The following is a 24,091-nucleotide window of genomic DNA, read 5'->3' as shown; positions in this document are numbered from 1 at the left end:
GATCGATATTTGTACTTTGAGAACTCTAGTAATGCAAAATCTCATATCTGATTTACAATAGTATGCTAATAACAAAACATCTTTCTTTTTTTTTTTTTTTTTCAAACGTTTATTTATTTTTGGGACAGAGAGAGACAGAGCATGAACGGGGGAGGGGCAGAGAGAGAGGGAGACACAGAATCGGAAACAGGCTCCAGGCTCTGAGCCATCAGCCCAGAGCCCGACGCGGGGCTCGAACTCCCGGACCGCGAGATCGTGACCTGGCTGAAGTCGGACGCTTAACCGACTGCGCCACCCAGGCGCCCCCAAAACATCTTTCTTAAACCCATCTAATAAATCATTAACTTCAGTTATTGTAATTTTTATTTCTAGCCTTTTCATTTGGTTCTTTTTCTGTAGTTTTTCAGGGTTTTTTTGAGATTACTTGATCTGTTTGTTCATTATCTCTATCTTTTCCTGTAAGTCTTTAGATATATATTCAGAGTCATCTGTTAATCTCAACATCTCGGTTATCTTAGGGTTTGTTGAAAATTGTGTGCGTGCGTGCGTGTGTGTGTGTGTGACCATGGATCACATTTTTCCTGCTCTTCTTCATGTTTCATATTTTTTCCTAATCATATGCAGGACGTTGTAAAAATATGTTTTAGAAGTCTGTATTATGTTCTTTTTAAAAATTATGCCACAGTTCTGGTAGGCAGCTAAATTGCTGGCATATCATTTTGCTTCTTTCAGGCTTGGTTTTATTTTTTTATAAGGGCAGACTTTTGTAAGGGCAAAATTTTTATTTTGTCTTAGTCCTTCAGTTAGTCCTAGGTCTTGGTCTTTACCCTTGGATGTGGTACATATGCCTAGTATTCTCCCTTTCTTGAATCATGAAAGAATGCTTGAGATGCTCCATAAAGTCTTTCCATTCCGGATAGATTAGAATTACAGTATATTCTAGAATTGCATATCTCAGCGCCACAGTAACATTTTCCTATCTTACTCAGTCTCATCTTGTGCTTATACAGCCAAGCCCTCAGCCATGAAGGGAACCACCAGGAAACCACCATGTAGACTTTTGAGGCCCTCCATCTATGTAGCTTTCATCCCCCCACTGTCCTGTCTCATAAATTTCCGTAGCCCCAAGCAACTGTCTTGCCTCCTCAGCTCAGCAAGACTATTAGAGTATTCTTAAGTGCCACCTTCTTAGGATGTAGTCAGAAAGTATTCCCAGGAAGAAAGCCAGGGTTAAACATGGGCATACTTCATGTATTTATCTTCTTTCAACTATTATTATAGTTCTAGTCTATGTGTTATCCAAATATATGGAAACAGCTCATATTTTTTTATCCAGCTTTATAGTTATTTATAGTGAATGGGAAAGTTCAGGACCAATTACTTCATAAAAATTAGAAGTAGGATAAATACTTTTAATGTGACAAATACATGAATTTATTTTAGGCATTGCTTTTCTAGTCTAAAAATTCTTAGACTTCAACAAATCTGTATGTTAGTGTCAAATTACTTTAAAATTTTAAATCCTTAGTGACACTTCAGTTATACTGTGGCTCCAAACTCTGTGCAGAATAATCTGTGTACTTTAGACATGGCTTGATACCTTTATGGTCTTCTTCTGTCATCAGCTTACAAGGAGCCCTGTTTTGTGTATTCCCGAGTAGGGGGCAACCGAACACCCCTGAAGCAACCTGTGGATAACTATGACAATACTTTGATGTTTGAAGCAAGGTTTGAGAGTGGAAATCTACAGAAGGTAGTCAAAGTGTAGGTTTTAATTATTTTTATTTGAGGAGCTGGACCTTCAACTATTTATTATTTTCTGTATTAGGTACATTAAAGTTTTAGTATTCATTAATGAACTGTAATTCCTTGAAGTATAGATGCCAATTAGAGATTGTGAAGGGGGTATGAAAGGTTCAAATTCTGGATTCAAATACTATGAACTTAAGCAGATTTCTGTAGTGTACATTTTTAATATGCCAGTATGAACTGTCAGACACACACACACACATACACTCACACTGCTTCTCAAATTTTTTACTGGAATAGTGTTTGAGATGAGTGGTCTATAAAATATGTTTGGGAACATGCATGCTATCCAAGAGCATTCTTTAAAGGAATTTTTACTATGAAAATATTTAAATACAGAGAATAATACAGTTCTCTATTAACCATCATACACCCATGACCTAGATTCACCAGCTCTGGTTTTGCATCCTTTATTTCACCTATTTCTCAATCACTATTTATAACACATACACACACACAGTAAGTACATAGTCCTAATAGAAGAGAAGGTTACTTGGCAAAGAAAAGTCACAAATAACCCAGCAAGATTGTGTGTGTGTGTGTGTGTGTGTGTGTGTGTGTGTGTGTGTGTGTGTGTAAAACAAATGTGCCAGTAAAATTATTTTTACCTTTATTTAAGTATCTTTAGTGATTAAGTACGAGGGATGCAAATAGTTACCAAAAACAGTCCTTAAAGAGTTTTCAAATTTTTTAATGTATGTGGTTGTCTTAATTTATATGTTTTAAACTTTTCTCAATGATAGTATTTCAGATCTCTAGAGTTTGAATCTTATAGAAAAAGGAATATATATCTGAAGTAAAAAAAAAAAAAAGAAACAGTGGACTTTAAGTTTTAAGAGCTCTTTAATCATTTCTTTTATAGGAAATGTAATCGGGGTATAATACAGAATTTTTTTATCAAATGCCCATTTTAATGTGCTCTCTTGAATTACAAAGAAATAAAAAGGCTTTAGAGAATTAGCACAGAAGCAATTTCATATCCAGTAAGAACATTTCAAAACTTTTATCTTTTACAATTACTTGCTGTTTGGATGCTGCCTAAATAGTTTCAGGAAAAAAGGCTCTCAGTGAATAGGTAAAAGTAAAATAATTTTCCTTATGTAATTTAAATTTGAATGTCATTTTTACATGTTTCTTTTTCCTTTTTATGTATTAGGGCAGAATATGAATACCAGTTGACTGTGCGCCCTGACCTGTTCACAAATAAACACACCCAGTGGTACTATTTCCAAGTCACTAATACTCAAGCAGGAATCGTCTACAGATTCACTATAATCAATTTCACTAAGCCTGCTAGTCTTTACAATCGGGGTATGCGCCCACTGTTTTATTCTGAAAAAGAGGCCAAGGCTCATAATATTGGCTGGCAGAGAATAGGAGACCAAATCAAATATTATAGGAACAACCAGGGACAAGAGGGGCGCCATTATTTCTCTCTTACATGGACATTTCAATTTCCACACAACAAAGATACCTGCTACTTTGCTCACTGCTATCCATATACTTACACCAACCTGCAAGAATACTTGTCTAGTATCAATAATGACTCAGTACGGTCAAAGTTTTGTAAAATACGTGTCCTGTGCCACACAATTGCTAGAAACATGGTGTATGTTTTAACGATCACTACTCCTTTGAAGAATGCTGACTCAAGAAAGCGAAAGGCTGTGATTTTGACTGCAAGGGTACATCCAGGGGAAACCAACAGCTCTTGGATCATGAAAGGCTTCCTAGATTATATTTTAGGAGACTCAAGTGATGCACAGTTGCTTCGGGACACTTTCATCTTCAAGGTGGTACCTATGCTGAATCCAGACGGTGTGATAGTGGGAAATTATCGTTGTTCCTTAGCTGGACAAGATTTAAACCGTAACTATACATCTGTCCTAAAGGAATCATTTCCTTCTGTTTGGTATACCCGGAACATGATCCGTAGGTAAGATAAGCCTCAAATTACCTCTCTGCTTATTTAGTAAACTTGGAAGTGAGAATTTGGTTACCACAATCCCATTCATTTTACCCTAGCTTCTTAAGATAGTTTAACTAATCGTTTAACTATAGCTACTTAATTTTTTCTCCACTCTTTCCACTCTTCTTTCTGGCATTATGCCACTGGATTCACTATCCTTTTCTTAAATAATGAATAAATTTCTAGAACATTTTAGTGGCTTTGTGAAACTAATAGTTAAATTTGCATATCCCAAATCTGGTTTCTTGCTAAAGGTAGCACTGATGTTTACTTCGGGATGCTTGAATCTCTTACATGTGAACATTAGTTATATGTCATAGGGCCTCCTGGCGCTATATTGATCATACATTGCTCTTTGATGAGCCTTTTTTTTATTAAGTATTTTAACTCTAGTATAGTTAACATATAATATTATATTAGCTTAGGTGTACAATATAGTCGTTCAACAGTTCTATACATTACTCAGTGCTCATCATGATAAGTGTACTCTTTTGACTATCAGGTTGCATAGTTATTGCAATTTTGATGAATAATAGTGTTTATTTCCCCCAGAAAAGAAATGAACAGCTTTAAATTTTCCAAAGAATCCAGAGCAGCAAATGCACATAATATTTAAATTTTTGTTGAATGGGTGAATTCTTTAATAGATTCAGTTAATAACAATCAAGAATAGGCATGTGCTAGAGCAGAAAGATTTACTGGAGTCAGAGAACCCCATTCCAAGTCCAAAGCCTCTTGACTTTTTTGGTTAAGAGTGTGGAGTGGAGTTACAATATCAGATTGGAATCCTGGTATGCCATTTGCTGTGTGGCCTTGAGCAATTTAAAAACAAATCTAAAGCTTGGTTTTCTCATCTATAAAGTATATAGATGTGGTAATAATAATACTTCATAGGCAGGAAGATTAAATGAGAGAGTTATTTAAAAAGTGCCCAGATGGGGAGTCTGGGTGGCTCAGTTGGTTAAGCATCTGACTTCGGCTCGGGTCATGATCTCACGGTCTGTGAGTTCAAGCCACGCATGGGGCTCTGTGCTGACAGCTTGGAGCCTGGAGCCTGCTTCAGATTCTGTGTCTCCCTCTCTGCCCCTCCCCTGTTCATGCTCAATTAAACATTTAAAAAAATTATAAAAAGTACCCAGAATAAACTACAGAACATTGAAAGATCTAAGTGTTTTCAGTGTTAGCTCAAATATAAAAAGAAAAAATTGATAATGAATCAGATATAGATGTAAAAACTCTTGGTAAACTATTTAGGATTATTCAAATATTTACAATAATAAGTACATTACAGAGACTGTTTATATCCTTATCCCACTTTGCTAGAGCCCCTAGTGCAAGTACAAGAACTCTGTTTCAAGGCTGAGGATGTCAAGGGTACCTCCAGTCCATCAGAGCTGCTGACAGGCTTAGGATGGCCCCAGTTATCTCAGTTCAGCATCAACTTTCACTTCCATGTTAATCCTTTTATCTGCTTAGGCACAAAGGGACTAAGGTGCAGATCCCCACCAAAAGGACTCAAAACTCTGTTTTCATACCCCTCACAGATGTGGTCTCTAGGATTCCCTGCAGTTACCTGAGAAATATTAAGTGATTAAAAATATAATAACCTATGACGTCCTTTTTCCCCTGGGGATAACAAACAATAAAAAGAGAGCTAAGTAATGTGATGACCCTGATTGGATTCTGGGACAGAAAAGACATTCGTGGCAAAACCAGTGAAATCCAAATAAGGTTGGGAGTGTAGTTACTAGTCGTATACCAATGTTGGTTTCTTCATTTTGAACACTGTACCATGGTTAAGTAATTTGTTAACGGGGGAAACTGGGTGAGGAGTACATGGAAACACTACTATTTTTGCAAATTTTGGGTAATCTAAAATTATTCTGGAATTTTTTTAGAAAATCATATGAAAGGATGCTGATTAGAATATCTATAGTATCTGCTTAGTGCTCTTTGACATAAAGGGTCCCTGGTCCAACACAAGATGGATTATAGGCCAAGGCCCTTTGGCTTGTCTCTGTAGAAAATACTTTAAATGTCTTAGTTCTTCTCAGGTTGCCTTGTAAGAAGGTTAAGGCAGGAATCTACTCAGTAAGTTTCAGAAAGACTTCCAAGAAGGAAAACTACCTCAATGAAATTGATCATAGGCAGGTAAGTAGAATAAGAAGTCACATATGTGTGGGAAGGCAAGCAGCTATAAATATATCTAAGATTTAGTATACTTAAAGAATATGAGAATAAGAGAAAGTAGTTTTAGTATAGGTTACTTAGTATACGTTACTTAGAATATCTTAACCTGTGGGTAAGAAAAAAGATCCAAGATGTTTCTCAAGTGATTTAAATTCATGTAAAATTTAGAGAGACCCTTCAGAAGTAATGACATATCTTTGAGAATTAGTTAGAAGTTTGTTTTAACTTACATATAAGAAACTGAAAGGTCACTGAAACTGGGAAAATGTTTATTTCAAAATGTTTAGTGTATTTCATATTTAAGGCCCTAACTTGATATTCTTGTTTTATAATCTACTTCGTTATCTAAAAACTTGTAATGATCATTTAGTGGCTTTCTGTCAGTCTTCCATTTTCCATTAGAATTTATTGGGCACCAAATGAGAAAAGGGCAACCAATTAATACATGTAACAGACTTTACTTTGGGATTTCACTATAGTTTAAAGGAGTATTGTTGCTAATATAAGCTATGTTTTGATTTTAGGTTTTAATATTTTTGTTATAAAAGTAATATATTTCATATTACTATAAGTACCATTCATTACTAACATTTTGGTACTTACCCTTCCAGATATAATAGTATATGTGATTTTGGTTATTTAAGTGATAGAACTATATAAAGTTTAGAAATATGGGGGAGAGGAGGCAAAAAATGCCCATCATCCTACCATCTTAACACCACTTTTTTTTTAACCTTTTTAATGCCTCTTCATTAGTTATTTTCATCAGTTTGGAGGGGGCTCTTTTTTTATAGCTTTAATACTCATTGAATGGCAAGTTTTACAAGCCAAGGATTGTGCTCCTAAGAAATGTGTAGTAATTCATTTGTTAAAAATTTACCAGAAAAAAATTCAAACTTTAGTGCCATTTTTCTCAAAATGATATTTACCATTTTTAAAAATGTTTTTTAATGTTTGTATTTATTTTTGAGACAGAGAGACAGAGCATGAGCAAGGGAGGGGCAGAGAGAGAGGGAGACACAGAATCCAAAGCAGGCTCCAGGCTCTGAGCCGTCAGCACAGAGCCCGATGCAGGGCTCGAACTCACGGACTGCGAGATCATGACCTGAGCTGAAGTCAGACGCTCAACCGACTGAACCACCCAGGCGCCCCAGATATTTACCATTTTAATCAAGGGTTGTATAATAATTGGCTTCAGCACCAAGTTGTCTGGTACTCAGTTTTTAACAAATATTTGGGTACTTGTGTACATAGCACTGTTCTAGATGATTTGAAGCATTTCTTTCCCATAAGGAGATTAAATATCAAAAATATAAAAAATTTCCAAGGCAAGTCTCAAGTAAATGGTACCAATATTATGTGCTACAGGAATTCAAAAAAAAGAAAAATCTATGACCCTGACTAATTAGGAAGTGAGACATGAAGTCAGCCTTGAGGGGCAGTATTTGCACATACAGAGATGAAGAAAGAAGATGTTCTAGTCAGAAAGAATCTCTGTGAAAGCTAATGGGCAAAGCTAGGAGTGAGCTGTTTTCTGTATGCAAGGGAAAACCAGAATAATAAAGCAGAGGGATCCTGTTGGAGAGTCTTGGGTGGAAGGTAAAGTTTATCCTTATAATGGAAGGTAAACATTCACATTTTATATATGTATATAGTTAATAGGAAATTATTAGAGATGTTTTAAAATTGCCAATAATGTGCAGTATGGATAAGAGAAAGAAGTCGAAAGCAAGGATATAAGAAATTCTGTTTATTTGGATATTAGACTTGTAAATCCATAGTTCCACCCAGAGAAGAAAAATGCAGAGGTGAAATTTAGTAACTTCGTTCTTTTTTTTCCTTGGTAGATTAATGGAGAAACGAGAGGTTATTTTATATTGTGACCTTCATGGCCATAGTAGGAAAGAGAACATCTTCATGTATGGTTGTGACGGTAGTGAGAGATGTAAAGCATTATACTTACAACAACAAATCTTTCCACTTATGCTGAGCAAAAATTGTCCAGATAAAGTAAGTACCATTTAAGATTTTTTTTAAATTTTTTTTCTTTTTTAACCTTTATTTATTTTTGAGACAGAGAGAGACAGCATGAATGGGGAGGGTCAGAAAGAGGGAGACACAGAATCTGAAACAGGCTCCAGGCTGTGAGTTGTCAGCACAGAGCCCGACGTGGGGCTCAAACTCAGGGACCACGAGATCATGACCTGAGTCAAAGTCGGCCGTTTAACCTACTGAGCCACCCAGGCGCCCCCCATTTAAGATTTTTAACTTTTCTTTTATTACATGTTGCTCATGTGAGACTGCAGAATAGATCATCTTAGTAAACTGCTTTTTTATTTATTTTGCCTGGTTTATACAATTGACCATAAAAAAGCAACTGTGGGGAATGTTTAATTTGAAATGTGAAGGAAAAAATGTGCCTTATCCTTCCACCTTAATGGTAAAAGACTAGTTTCCTCATAAGGTCAGGAACAAGGCCGGCATAGCCAGCCTTAACCCCTTCAATTCAGCCTTATACTGGAGGTTCTAAGTGCTGAAAGGCAAGAGAGAAATAAAAGGCAGACACTTTGGAAAGGAACAAGTAATAAAGATGACACAGTTGTCTTCATAGAAAATCCGAAGCAGTCCACAAAAAAAGTCCTCAAATAAGTGAGTTCAGCAATGTCCTACATGACAAGGTCCACCCACAAAAACCAGTTACATTTCTATAGACTCACACCAGACACTTGGAAACCACAACTGAAAATGGTATCATTTACTGTAGCTTCAGAATAAATTAAATACTTGTGACTGTAAAGGAATGATACAAGGGAGAATTTTAGAGGTGATGGAATTGACCTATATCCTGATTGTAGTAGTGCTTACACAGATCTCTACATGTGTTTAACTCAGAATGGAACGCAAGTCACTTTTATCATAAAAAATAAAATTACAAAAACTTTTTTTTTGTACTAAAACATTTTATAGATATAACAGTCTTTTAGGACAGCTTTCCCGTGATCGATCTTGTGAAAATAAAGCATCCTTATTCTATTCAAAAAATCTACATTAATCAGGGACACTTCGGTGGTTCAGTCAGTTGAGCCTCTGACTTGGGATCAGGTCATGGTCTCGTGACTTTGTGGGTTTGAGCCCCACATCGGGCTCTGTGCTCATGGCTCAGAGCCTGGAGCTTGCTTTGGATTCTCCCCCTCCCCACCCCCCATCTCTGCCCCTCCCCTTGTTCACACTCTTGGCTTTCTCAAAAATAAACATTAAAAAAATTTTTTTAATCTACATTAATCTTTATTTCTAAACATATTTAAGCCCTTTCCTATAAGTTTTTTAAAGTATAAGATCTTATCCTAACAGTATCAAGAATTAATAGGTTTTGAAGGTATATGTTTTATATAGATTAAAAGTAAAATTTATTACCAGCATTCAAATCTGTAGTTCTCAGAAATGTAAATATGTCATCCTTAGGAAATAAAAGCCCGTGAAACTTTAGAGAGAATTACTGCTTTTGCACTACTTCCTCCTTTTCAATCCTAGTTCTGAGAAAGACATTGTACTCAGAAAAACACATTTTTCTCATTTTTATTTGCTTATTTTTAGTTTTCATTCTCAGCTTGCAAGTTTAATGTTCAGAAGAGCAAAGAGGGAACAGGAAGGGTGGTAATGTGGAAAATGGGAATCAAGAACAGCTTCACCATGGAGGCTACTTTTTGTGGATCTACCCTGGGTAAGACCAAGTGTTCTCATTCATGGCTGTCAGAGCTTCAAACCAAAGAGTCGTTTTTAACGTAAGATTAATAGTGTAGACAGTTTGATAGTGAGCACTTTCTTCCTACTTAGAAACATGCTGGTGTCCAATCAATTCTCTAAACAGGATGAATAAACAAACTACCACTATATGCATCTCCATCTCATCATTTTCCCTTTGTTTAGAAAAGGGAGTTTTAGGGGCTCCTGGGTGGTGCAGTCGGTTAAGCGTCCGACTTCAGCCAGGTCACGATCTCGCGGTCCGGGAGTTCGAGCCCCACATCAGGCTCTGGGCTGATGGCTCAGAGCCTGGAGCCTGTTTCCGATTCTGTGTCTCCCTCTCTCTCTGCCCCTCCCCCATTCATGCTCTGTCTCTCTCTGTCCCAAAAATAAATAAACGTTGAAAAAAAAATTTTTTTTAAAAAGAAAAGGGAGTTTTAGCATATAGATAACATACCTAATTGGTTATTTCATGAACTAATTTTTATTTTTTTTTGTTATGTTTTTAAGAAAGAGTCCTTACAGATGACTCCTGATTGCAAGAAAAAGCAATGTTCATACGTTCATACTTAAAACATCAGGATAGACATGTCTTTAGTGGATTTGCTATCTGCAAGTCAAAATAGACTGGGTTTGTTGGGGGTTCCTTGGGGGGGTCAATTTATATTTTAATGGAAGCACTTGTTTCCTTTAAAAATAAAAGTGTGGGGGGGCACCTGGGTGGCTCAGTCAGTTAAGCATCTGACTTTGGCTCAGGTCATGATCCTGCGTGAGTTCAAGTGAGTTCAAACCTTGCCTGCATCAGGCTCTGTGCTGACAGCTCAGAGCCTGGAGCCTGCTTCAGAATCTGTGTCCCTCCCCCTCTTGTGCTGTCTCTCTCTCAAAAATAAATATTTTTTAAAAATGTTTTTAAAATTGTGCTCTGTAGTTACATTTAAGAAATCTTTTGGTTTACCCTTAGAATATTCCATATTAAGATAATGGTTATGTTTTTAGAAAATTTATTGACTCAAAGGAAAGTGCTAGAAACCCACACATGTATTTCTGGTCTTTAAAGTACCTTGAAACTGATATAATGGTATCTATGATGATGAAAACATTAAAATATTTACCCAAGTTTTTCTCTAAGTGATTATGAGCATGTTTATAACTGATAACCAAGTATTCCATATGTTCTTATTAAATATTCTTCAGCCCTACAACATAGCCTACTATGTGTTAAGTCAGCTTTGATCCAGATGTGGAGAGGGAATGAAGGAAAGCAATAAGCTGTTAAATGACTTGCCCTGGAGAAGCAAATCCAAAGGACAGGAGATGGAATCTGACCAGAGGTTTTATTTATACTCTGTGAAAACACAGAACGTAAGCCTGCCTGTTAAGGACAAATGGTGGTTAAACTTATTGATGTTTTAGGTAATAAACGAGGTACTCATTTCAACACAAAAGACTTGGAGTCGATGGGGTATCATTTTTGTGATTCTCTTTTGGACTATTGTGACCCAGACCGAACCAAGGTAAGCAAAGTCCATTTGGTAATGCTTCAGACTCCACTTTATCAGATAACATAATCTAACAAAGGGCCTATAGCAGTGTTTTTCTTTTACTATCCCAACAGTGTTTGGGGTTTTTGGTACTTGATGTCCTCATAGTTGCTGTGCCAGGTATCTATAAATATTCAATTAGTTTAATTAGGAAATAAAGTTATTTTATAATTAATTTATCATTTTCCTCTAGTACTATCAGTGCCTGAAAGAATTGGAAGAGATGGAAAAACATATAAATTTGGAAAAAGTCCTTGAGGATTCAGATACTTCTCTGAAAGAAATTGCATTGGATCTAGAGTCTAGGTAAGTCAAGATAGTGGATGTAATATAACTTGTGTTTTACTATGCCCTTAATAATAACTGTAGGATATAAAATAATCAGTCTCAACTGAAAATCCCAACTATAGGTAGAGGAGAGAGGGAGAGAGACAGAGACAGAGCGTGAGTGGGGGAGGGGCAGAAAGAGAGGGAGACACAGAATCCAAAGCAGGCTCAGGCTCTGAGCTGTCAGCACAGAGCCCGACGCAGGGCTTGAACTCACGAACCATGAGATCATAACCTGAGTGGAAGCCAGACGCTTAACCAACTGAGCCACCCAGGTGCCCCTGTAAACATTCTTATAATTAGAACCATTTCTACCGTTCCAATAAGATAACAGTTTAATAAAAATAACAGTTGAAATTTTAAAATGCCACCAAAATATTATTGTTTTAATATTTATAATATATAATAAGTTACTTGTAAATATAAAATATAATTATAAATATAATAATTAAAATAATTACTATATCAAAGTTATTTTTTTTTTTTAGTAGCCGAGGCTCTGACAGTTCAGAATCCAATGAGTCTCAGACTTACCTTCTCAAATTAACTTCTCAGGTATGATTGAAAATTTCTGCCTATGGTATGGATATACTAAATAGGTACTCTTCTCATTATGACTAATAATCAGGCAAAAAAAAAATGCTTGCAGTTGTGTAATTGTGTAACAGTAATTGTTATTTTCTGATTATGTAACATATCTTTAAATCATAGAATTTTCTAACCTTAGGATTTTTAACACTCTTACTTTAAAGATCCAGAGAGATTACTTCTCAAAAGCCACTTGTTAACAACTTGTTAATACAAATTAACCACTTGCTAATGAGAGTTGGTACCATAACATACATCACATGCCTGCAAATCCAGTGTTCATTTATTCATTTATTTAACAACTATATATTGAGCTTCAACTGTGTGCTGGGGATAGAGCAGTGAACAAAAAATGAGACAAAAATCCTTCTCTTTCATAGCTTATATTCTAGTGGGTGGAAATAAAAAATAATGATAAGTAAAATATATGATGTGCCTAATATGTGATAAGTGCCTAAGGAGGAATATAGAGTGGGAGGAGGAGAAGGAAGTTTAGGTGGTGTTATGGACTGCTTATGTCCCCACCAAATACTACACACGTTGAAACCCTAACCATCAATGTGATGGTGTTAGGAAGTGACTAAGACAAACTAAGACACTACTCTCTTGGTACCGAGTGTGGGGTGCTATTGTAACTAATACCTAAAACTGTGGAAGTGGCTTTGGAACTGGATAACTGGTAGAGTCTGGCAGAGTTTTGAAGTGCATGTTAGAAAATGCTGATATTGCCATGAAGGGACTTCTCAAGATGATTCTGGTAAGGACTCAGAAAGAAAAAAGGGGAGCTGTAGAGCAAGTTTCTATCTTAAACACACACAACTAATAGTGTATAGGACGTTGGTAGGAATCTGAATATTAAGGGTGATTTTCATGAGATCTCAGACAGAAACGAACATGTTACTGACCAATAGAGAAAATTTAATCCTTACTATAAAATGGTAAAGGATTTGGCTGTATTGAGTTTGTGTTCTATAGCGTTTCATGGAAGGTAGAACTTGTGAGTGATAAAATTGGAGATTTAGCTGAAAAAGTTTCTTTGTAAAGTGTTGAAGAGCAGCTTGATTCCTCCTGACTGCTTATAGTAAAAAACAAGGAGAGAGAAATGAAGAAGGAATTGTTAAGCAAAAAGGAACCAGAAGGTGAAGATTTAAAAAATTCTCAGCCTACCCATGTTACAAAACAATAGGAACGTGTGTTCAGAAAAGAAGAGTAAGAGTGTGGGGGATCAACTGTATGATAAGGAGATTAGTGTGGTATGAACCACAGAACTAATCAACCACCCCATTAGGAAGACTGCCAGCTTGAACTGAAGGGGTTGGAGACAGGACAGAATGAAGGAAGGCTATCAGACTGCTTGAATTTTACAGTACGGTACCATAGATCTATTTGTGAACATGCACTCTTCTTCAAGACAAGGGGGAAAAATGGCCTCAGAGGTAACTAAGAGATCATCAGGGCCACTACCACCTGGATTTCAACAGGATAAACAGCCTCTAACAGAGGCTATGAAGGCAAGCTGCCTCGAGCCATGACCTACATTGTGGGCAGTGCCCTAGCAGAGAGCCAGGCATTAGCAGCACCCTGCCAAGCCGTACAGGTGATGTTGCCACTCCAGTAGGTCCAGAAGGCAGTCCATTGAACCAGAGAGGATTATTCTTGAGCTTTAAGATCTTGTTGAATTTGCCCTGCTAGATTTTTCTATGTCCTTACTGGCAACCCAGCACTCCATCCTTTTCTGTTTCTCCCTTTGGGAATGTCTGTCCTATATCTGTCCCATCACTGTATTTTGGAAACCTTTAACTTGTTGGAATGGAATGGGATGGAATAAATGTATTTTGCATGTGAGAAGGACCTGAATTTGGAGGGCTCAGGGACAGAATGCTATGTCTGAATAATTCTATCTTCCCCAAACTCATATGTTGAAATTATAATGCCCAATATGATGGTACCGGAAGGTGGGCCCTTTGGGAAGTGATTAGGTCATGGGGCAGAGCCCTCTGGATTAGTGCCTTATTAAAGAGCTCCAGAGAGATGCCTAGCCCCTTTTACCATATGAGGATACAAACGAGAAGTTGGCAGCTCAAAAGAGAGTGCTCACCTGACCATACTGGCACATTGACCTCTACCTTCCAGCCTGAAGAACTAGGAGGAATAAATTGCTGTTCTTTTTAGCCACACAGTCTGTGGTATTTTGTTATAGCAGCTGAAATGGAGTAAGACGGATGTTGTATTAGTTTTCTATTGCTGAGCAACAAATTTCCCCAAGCAGTTGCCCAAAACAACAGATACTTATTTTCATGCCATTTCCATGAGACAGGTACTCAGGAGTGGCTTCACTATGTGCTTCTGTCTGAGGTCTCTCAAAAGGCTGCAATGAAGGTGTTGGTCAGGTGGTCTCATCTGAAGACTTGACTGAGAAAAGATCCGCTTTTAAGCTCACTTACATGATTGTTGACAAAATTCAAAAGCTGTTCTTCAAAAGCTGTTGGGCTGAAGACCTCAGTACTGCCCTTATTGGCTTTTAGCCTTTAGTATCATATCCAATAAGTCATTGCCAAATCCAGTGTTGTGAAGTTTTGTCCTGTTTTCTTCTAAGAGTGTTATCCTTTTGGGTCTTACATTTAGGTCCTTGATCTATTTTAAGTTAATTTTTGTGTTTGGTATAAGGTAAAGGCCCATTCTTTTGCAAGTGGAGATACAATTTTCTGAGCACCATGTGTTAAAAAGACTGTCCTTCACCCATTGAATCGTCTTGACACCCCTGTCAAAAATCATTTGACTGTATGCAAGGATTTCTTTATTGGCTCTCTATTCTTTTTCTTTGGTCTATATGGCTATCTTTATGCCAATGCCACACTGTTTTGATTACTGTAGCTTTGTAGTAAATTTTGAAATCAAAGTATGAACCCTCCAATTTTGTTCCTTCCCCACCGCCACCCCCCCCCCCCGGGGGGGTGGGGGGGGTGGGGGCCGGGGGATATTGGGATGGATTTTTCTATTTCTGCAAAAAAAAAAGTCATTGGGATTTTTATAGGGATTGCATTGAATCCATAGATTGCTTTGGGTAATATTGATATTTTAATAATATTAGGACTTACATTTCATGAATAAGAGATATGCTTTCATGTACTTATGTCTTCTTTAATTCCTTTCAACAATGTTTTGTAGTCACTGTAGTTTTTTTGTACAAGAAGATGAAGTTTTCTTTCACCTTCTTGGTTAATTCCTAAGTATTTTATTCTTTTTGATGCTATTGTACATGGAATTGCTTTTGTAATTTCCTTTTCAAGTTCTCTAATTGTGTATAAAAATGCAGTTGATTTTTGTGTGGTAACTTTGTATCTTGCTGTATTGCTGACTTAATTTATTAGTTCAAACAGGTTTTTTGTGGACTCTTTAGAGTTTTTAAAATATAAGATCATATCATCTACAGAGATCATTTTACTTCTTTCCCATTTGGATACCTTCTATTTCATTTTTGTGCTTAGTTGCTCTGGCTATAATTTCCAGTATTGTGTTGAATAGAAGTGATGAAAACAGACATCCTTACTTGTTCCTGATCTTAAAGGAAATGCTTTCAGCATTTCACCATCAAACATGTCCGCTATAGTTTTTTTTATTGTGTTGAGGTGGTTTCCTTCTATGCCTTGTCTGTTGGGTTTTTTAATCATGAAAAGGTGTTGAATTTTGTCAGATGCCTTTTCTGCATCAATTGAGATGTTCATGTGAGGTCTTTTCCTTTATTATGTTGATGTGGTGTTTTATGTTCATTAGTTTCTTACGTTTGAACCATCCTTACATTCTGATCAATTGATTATGTTGAACCATCCTTACATTCCAGGAATAAATCCTATTTGGTCATTGTGTACAATCCTTTTAATATGCTGCTGATTTTTATTTGCTAGTATTTTGTTGAGGATTTTTTGCATTAATGTTCATAAGACATGCTGATCTATAAATTTTTTTGTTCTTGTAGTGTCTGTCTGGCTTTGGGTATCAGGATAATGCTGGCCTCATAGAATGAGTTAGGAAGTGTTCCCTACTCTTGAGTTTTTTAGAAAGGTTTGAGAAGTACTGATGTTAGTTCTTTAAATGTTTGGTAGAATTCTCCTGTGAAGCCATCACGTCTACAGTTTGTGGTTGGGAGATTTTTATATTGCTGATTCATTATCAGTTATAGGTCTGTTCATATTTTCTATTTCTTTGTGATATAGTCTTGGTAGGTTTTGTGTTTCTAGGAATTTGTCCATTTTATCTATATTATCTAATTTGTTGCTATATAATTGTTAACAGTGAGTCGTAATAAGTAAGTAAGTCTTAATAAGTAAGATTTTAAAAGCTAGCTGTCTTACAGAGTATCTTCTCTGATCACAGCAGGATGAAACTGTATTATTAACTGCTTTGTTTTTCTTTAAATGTATTGGAAAACAAAAAGTGCTCTTTAAAACCATTGCTACAGTGATATGCTAGCTTTTATAATTGCCTGTGTTCAGATCTTTATTTCTCCCTACAGATTCAAGTTAGTTTCCAGTGTCTTTTCACCTTGTAGGACTCTCTTGAGCATTTCTTACAGGATGTGTCTAGTGGTCATGAACTCTTTCAGCTTTTGTTTATCTGGGAATGTCTTAATTTCTTCCTAACTTTTGAAGGACAATAATGCCACTTTTTAAAAGCACTTTGAATGTATTGGTTTATGGTCTTCTGGCCTCCAGTTTCTGATGAGAAATCTGCTAATAATCTTATTGAGGATTCTTCCACGTAACAATTTGCTTTTCTCTTGCTACTTTCAAGATTCTCTCTTTCTCTTAGATTAATTACAATGTGTTTCATTGCGGGTTTTTGAGGTCATCTTACTTGGAGCTCGTTGAGCTTCTTGGATGTTTACATCATATCTTTCATCACATTTGGGAAGTTTCATCAAATTTTCATCCATTATTTCTTCACTCATTGGCACTTCTGGGTTGATGGCTTCTCTGGCTCTAAAGCTGGGATATGTAAGTAAAAACAGAACACAGGAATTACTCACTATTCTTCTGTCCTCTGCTCCTGAAGTCCCTCACCAGACTACCTTCTTCTTTCTGCTTTTTAGGGCCTCTTATGCTTATTTTGTGTAGAATACCCAGGATTTTCAGTTGTACTTAGTGGGAGGGATAGAAGAAGTACTTTATCTTCCTAGAAGTGGAAGTCTCAAGATAGCTTTATGTCCACATATATACTGTCTTTGGTGTGTTGATTAAATATTGATTTCAAGTATGATTCTTTTACTTAGCTAAAAAACAAGAAAAAACACTTGAAAACAAAGAAGGAAAGAAATTCTACCATAGCAAGTAATCAAAACACCAGAGAAGAACCAGAGGTATTCACTGACCTGGTTTTTAACAGTTTTTGAAAAATGGTTGCAAGAGAATGGCAAGTTGTTTCCTGTTACACTTTCTATCCCCAAATCTTTGCCCTGGGAAATGTTAGTGATTAAAACTTTGCTTATGTTATTTGCTGTTTATAAAAATATAAGAGAACCTTGACAGATGAGAAGTGGATTTTATTAATAGGTGCTATAAATTTCACTTTTACTTACTTTACTCTGAAAAGTATTTGAGGTATCTTACAAAGATACATCTAGGATAACTAGAAGAGATAAATTAAGAAAAATTAAATGGCAATACAAGAGTGTAAGAATAGATGGTGCTGAGAGATTGACTTCTACCATAACAGCATGAGAAGCTCTGCAAATTCATTCACCTAACAAAAATTGGTGATACTAAAAACAAACAACACAACCATTGCCCTAAGGGCAGATAGCAAATGAAAAACATCTATTTGTGAAAATTTCCTAAAATTTGGTAAAAAGAAAACAGTAAGAGCTTGTGGCATTTGAAGCAAGATTCCTTCCTCCCCCTCCCAGTTCAGTGAGACTGAATCTCCACCCCAGACCAGCACAGCCAAGAACACAGAACCCCCTCTCTCCACTCGTGCCAGCCAGAGGGCTGTCTTCCCAAAAGGGGTGGGGCATCAGTTCTAATCCCGCCTCCAGCTACCTGTTGCTGGGGCTAAGTTCGTTCGGAGTGAGTGCAGCCAAGAGGTGGGGGCTCCCTTCTTCTACCCACGCTCCATTCAGGAGACAGAGATTCTGCCTGGGGTGCCACATTACCCAGAATATTTTGGCCCTAATTACCCTTACCTTAGCTTGTGAAATGGTGATATCACACTAGAGGCAAATAGAGAAGACCTGAGACTGCTGCCCTCTTTCCACGTACAGCTCAACTCCTAAAGTGGGTGTCACTGAGAGAAGAGTGCCATTGTCCCCACCCCCAGCTCCAGAGACAGGTCAGAAATTTTGCCTTTGGGGATAATCAGACAAAAACAGATCGTTTTTAAGAACTTTTTATTTGAAATATGTGTAGGAGCTCTGCTGCATCCTTGACTTCTCCATTGTTAACATCTTGCATGTATCATGATACTATATCGACACCATAAAACTGATGTTGATCTAGTCCACAGCAATTATTCAGATTTTATCAGGATGCACGCACTCATTTGTGTGTATTCCTCATAAATTTTTAATTCTAGTCTTTAAAGCACATTGTTATGTAATATCGCGTATTTTTATATTGGTATCTGATTTCTTGTTTGTAAATTGTGCAATCTAAGCAATGTGAGTATGCTTGGGAGAGGGCCAAGATTATAAAAAAGTTTTTGGTAAAGTCTCTAATTGATCTCAATGTGTTAAGTCATTTGCAGAACCCAATAACCGAAGTAGATTTTGTTTGGGAAATTGTTTTTTTATTGTTTTGTATGTAGATTTTGTCAGACACATATTTACTCTTCATAAACATCTCCACATAGTGGCTTTTCTCCTCTACCCAAGCTATATTTCAGGCAAAATATAGTAAATTCCTTTACATTAAAATATTTATGTATTTTCCCCTTGGTTGATTAGAGCTTCAAAATTGTTATGAAATCATAATCTGTATTTAATGTTGGATTTTCTATATGGAAAACAATCATCATTTGGTTATTTGAAAAGCTGCATACATAAGTGCTCTTATAAACTAATAGGAGTTCTTAGCCATTGATCTTGAAATTTATTTTAACAGTCTTTGGCAAAAAGAGTGAACAGTGTCATCTTAACTGAGTTTAATGCCTAAGGACAACCTAAATTCATGCTCTGAATTATTTCTTAATTGTTTGTAAGATATCCATACATCCTGAAAACAATATTTGTAAGTTATTTTTAAAGTGTTTTAGGTAACTATATTTCGTACCTGGACATTCTCAATAATTGATTCAGAAGACTTAAGCAAAAACAAACAATTATAGATTACTGTGGTTAGAATTAGGAGATCATGTTCATAAGGAAGGACACTGGCCTGGTGATTTTCTATAGGATGAATGGAATAGTTTATAATGGCTTATAGCGTCATTTCAACGAAGGGAAGAGGGCTAAAAATAACATGGAGTTCATCGAATCAAGTCTTACCACAAGTGAATTTCTCTAGCCTAATTTCACATCTTGTCTCTCCAAATTCTGATTATATAGTATAGCTTTCAAGTTTGTGTAATTTTTTCTAGAATATTTCCTTTCTCTCTGCCTTCAGTAATCAAGTTTTTATTTTTATACTTGCCTCTCATTTTTATGATTCTATAAATTTTTTTTTTGCTGCCAATTTTATCTACAAAAAAGGGGGATTTTAGTTCTTAACTACTCCGTAGTCCACTTTTCATCATGAGTTGATATGGATAACACGTTGGCAAAAAAATATTGATGTCCTCAGGTTTTTTTTCCCCTTTCTAATGCCCGTTCAGAAAGCTCTTTATAATATCCACATACCACAGATGCAGAAACAAAAGTTTGGAAACTTTTTAAACAAAAGTTTAAAGTGTTTTCATGGTTACATGATTTTTAGACTATTCAAGATTAGCTGTTACAATTCTGTAGTGTTTTGTGTCTCATTTAGTGTACCTGGTCATTATTGGCAACTCCTTTTTCAAGGCAGAAAACAATATGTGTATGCTCTTCCTTACTATGGACTTCTACAAAATATTTTTCGTCTTTTTTATAGAAGCACAGTTTTGTAATCAATTATAGATTTTTCATACAATTTTATATATTTTCACTCATTTCATATTATCTTCCTACATCTTTATTTAAATAAGTGAGATTATAACCATTCATTTTTTGTCTCTCATTGTAAATAAATTCTTATGAAGTGAAAAAGATTTTTAACTCTCTTTAGTGCCAAAATAACCATATCAATATTTTCTTCTACTCATTGTTGCAGGAGGAAAGTAGTGTTATGAAAGGTATTAGAAGGCTCTGTTTTCTTTTTTTTTTTTAATTTTTTTTTTCAACTTTTATTTATTTTTGGGACAGAGAGAGACAGAGCATGAACGGGGGAGGGGCAGAGAGAGAGGGAGACACAGAATCGGAAACAGGCTCCAGGCTCTGAGCCATCAGCCCAGAGCCCGACGCGGGGCTCGAACTCACGGACCGCGAGATCGTGACCTGGCTGAAGTCGGACGCTTAACCGACTGCGCCACCCAGGCGCCCCGAGAAGGCTCTGTTTTAAGAGGTATTTTTGCCCATTCTAAACCTATGAGGATAAAATGAGAAATGTTGAAAACTACTATACCAAAGATGATACAGGAAATATACTTCCTTTTCATGTTTTCCTTCTGGTTGTGTTCCATTAGGTTTGTGATAAAGGACATTTAGTGCAAAGACACAAACAAACAAATTCTGATGTGAAAGGTAATGTTCTGCTTGTACTCTCTCTAGCCAATTAATGCATTTATTCAACACTTTCGTGCCACAGCTTTGAGGTTACCACTGTGCTTGGTGCTAGGGACATTAAGTAGTATACTGTTACCATTTCTTACCCCCAGGAGCTCATCTTTAATAGGGGGAGAAAAACAAGTAAATAAACGAAGTGCAGTGTTACAGGTGTAATGCCAGTAGTCTAGACAGGGCTCCAAGAAAGCGCAAAGAACAGAAGGTTGGAGTGAGTGGGCCATGTACTTGAGGGATCTCTCTGATATGAGAGATTTTTCCCCAAACAGAATATAGGGATTTTGTTTTAAAAACCATCTTGTTCCTCTCATTTCATAATTTAATAGAGGATGATCCCAGGAGGGAAATAAAATTTTGGACCATTTGCTTTTGCTAGAATCTGCTAAGTTGGATATGAATTTGACTCTATTTGAGATGACCTAATTAAAATATATATATATGTATATATGTATATATATATATGTGTGTATATATATGTATATATGTATATACACATACACACACATACATACATGTGTATATATATCCATTTAGTTTATGATCTAGCAAGCTAACTAGAAATAGAAATGGAAATAAGAACCACACCAAGGAAAGGGGAAAATTCTATTATAACTAATATGGTTAATTGATTTGAACTTTAAATTAACTACTCTTTCTTATAGTGATCATCCAAGCAAATCACTTTTTTTTTTATTTTTTTCTAATCTTTGTTTTTGAGAGAGAGAGAAAGAGAGAGAGACAGAGTGTGAATGGGGGAGAGGGGCACACAGAGGGGAGACACAGAATCTGAAGGAGGCGCCAGGCTCTGAGCTGTCAGCACAGAGCCAAACGCGGGGCTCGAACTCACGAACAATGAGATCATGACCTGAGCTGAAGTCGGATGTCCAACCAACTGTACCACCCAGACGCCCCCCAAGCAAATCACTTTTTATATATAATGTATTCCTCTGTTGAAAATTTAATACCAAAAATTAGAACTGAAAAGCACACTTTAGAATACTTACTTTAGATCTTTTTCTACATCTGTGCACATACTATTAATCACAGAATGTTCATGTTGTTTTGCAATCTACATTTTCATTTAAAATTGAAGTATATTATAAACTTCTTTACATGTTACTAAGTGGTGGCAAAGTATTCCATTGTATTTGTTAAACATTTTTGCTTACATTTTTTTCTATTACAAACAATAACAAAGACCTTAAAACTCCATATTTGTGTATATTCTTATTTATTTATACTAGATTCCTAGAAAGGAATTGCTGACCTAAAGAGTATGGACATTTTTTTATACTTTAACAATAAAAAGCAAAAATGTAACAAAAATTCATAATATTTGAGAACTGTGCTAATTGAGCTAAGCTATTTACATTATCTTCTAGCCTTTTTGTTTAGAAAAAGATAAAAAATGTGAAGTGTAAAAGACTCAAATTATTTTCATGCTACAAATGATCTTTTATCATCTTTTCTAGCTACAAACCCTGATGTATCAGATGACAGTATATTTGATTATTTCAGAAGACCATTCCCTAATCAAGGTTTAGGTGAGTAAAATAGGAATAGAGGCAGTAATGAATCTACATGTGAGCTTTTTAACCATGTGTGTCTGATCAAAATCTACATGTAAGTAACTAGCTTGTCTTCAAAATGGATAGCCAAGAAGCAATTCGCCTTCCCAGAAATTTTTTTTATTTTTCTCTCAAACCTTTATTTTTCTCTCAAGCCCAAGAAATTTGTAAGGGAAGCCAGTAGAAATTCATTACATGTCAATTTGATTCCTTGTAATTTTATCTGTTCAAAAAACAAAAAGAATATTCATCTCATTATCTAATCTCTTCATTCCCCATCACATTGAATCCTAAAGAGAGAAACCTTGAGAGTCCTCTAGTCTTACCTATTCATTACAGTATCCAGCCTCATCCAACCTTTGAGTGAGGACACTTGGTGACAAGTAGTTTACCCAATTGTACAGTTCATTCTGTTGCTTGAGAGCTATAGCATTGAGAACATCCTTTTTCTGTTAAGCTAAAAACATGTGTCCCTATAAATTTCATCCACCTCTTTAATTACACAAAACGAAGAGTGAAGTAACCTTAAAGGTAAATATTTCTGATTTTCCCTGATTCTCCTTGAAAAATGCAATGTCTCTTCCCCATAGTAGATGTTAAGTATTTTTTTAAGCAATCATTTATTTCCTTGAAACTTTCCTTCCATTTCTTTCAGCCATCCATAATACAGCATGATTCAAGTCCTTTACCACATGATGTTTTTCTTTCCTTGTCACTCTGTCACTGTTCAAGCTTGACTGAAACTGAACACAGCACTGTAGACGCCAGTTAATGAGTATACAACAAATCATCACTTTCATTTGCTTCTTTCTACACCCTAGATTCCCATTAATGCAGTCTAAGGTTGCATCTGTTCTTTTGGGAACTATCCTAAAACATTGATAAATTGTATTTATATACACTCAAACGTATAAAGTTTGCTGCTGCTCAGTGTTGTCTCCTCCATTTTCTACTTCTTCAGTTGGCATTTTGATTCAATGTTTATTGAACCAAATTTATTTATTTATTGGGTCTTAAATTTATTCCTGTTAAATTAAATCATCTTAGATTTAGCCTTTCATGAACTCTCGATCTTAAGTGTGTCATGTCATTGTACTTGCTATATATATATATTTGTGTGCGTATACAGATGGACATCTCTCTATATACATTTGACCTCTTGTCAGAGCTTTAAACTCTTGTATTTAACTCTCTCCTAAACATCTCCACAGAGATGTCCCACATATCCAAATTCAAATTCATCTAATTCCACACTAAATGCTGTTCCTCCTGTATTCTCTGTAGCCTTGGTCACAGTATTAGATACAGAACCACCCATTTTAACCTAGAAACATGACAGTCTTTTTTTTCCTTTCATTTCCATCCCTCAGATCCAGCCACTGAATCCAACTGATTTTACCTCATAATCTCTGTATCTCCTATTATGTCATCATTCTTTTCACTCATCACCTGTTTACAAGGAGATTTCTAATTGGCTTTCTTGCCACCAATATTGTCATCCTAATTCCGTCTTTCTTACTACCATAAAAGTGATCTATCAAAAACACCAATCAGATGATGTAAAACTAGT

At 36.0% G+C, this 24,091-nt stretch overlaps 1 protein-coding gene and 1 long non-coding RNA gene across 3 annotated transcripts in view; one reads left to right on the top strand and one right to left on the bottom strand.

Annotated features, from left to right (window-relative positions):
- AGBL3 (AGBL carboxypeptidase 3) overlaps window positions 1-24,091 on the top strand; it is a 73,406-nt gene that overhangs the window by 22,206 nt on the left and 27,109 nt on the right. Inside the window, 10 exon segments of the mRNA XM_040471889.1 lie at window positions 1,626-1,764; window positions 2,966-3,745; window positions 7,816-7,978; window positions 9,563-9,689; window positions 11,123-11,223; window positions 11,444-11,556; window positions 12,066-12,132; window positions 17,435-17,521; window positions 20,857-20,914; window positions 22,426-22,497. Coding sequence (XP_040327823.1) covers window positions 1,626-1,764; window positions 2,966-3,745; window positions 7,816-7,978; window positions 9,563-9,689; window positions 11,123-11,223; window positions 11,444-11,556; window positions 12,066-12,132; window positions 17,435-17,521; window positions 20,857-20,914; window positions 22,426-22,497 — 1,707 coding nt within the window.
- On the bottom strand, window positions 15,221-19,694 carry LOC121028300 (uncharacterized). 2 transcript variants are annotated; one of them, XR_005789168.1, is made up of 3 exons: window positions 18,344-19,694; window positions 17,741-17,790; window positions 15,221-17,150 (listed from the first exon to the last, which is right to left on the bottom strand). It is a non-coding gene; the product is annotated as an uncharacterized LOC121028300 (long non-coding RNA). The 2 variants fall into 2 exon arrangements; XR_005789167.1 differs by lacking the exon at window positions 17,741-17,790.

The sequence above is a fragment of the Herpailurus yagouaroundi genome, unplaced genomic scaffold (assembly GCF_014898765.1).
Source record: "Herpailurus yagouaroundi ecotype Mexico unplaced genomic scaffold, PumYag 100, whole genome shotgun sequence".
Lineage (NCBI taxonomy): Eukaryota > Metazoa > Chordata > Mammalia > Carnivora > Felidae > Herpailurus > Herpailurus yagouaroundi.
This window is presented reverse-complemented; position numbering and strand designations above follow the sequence as displayed.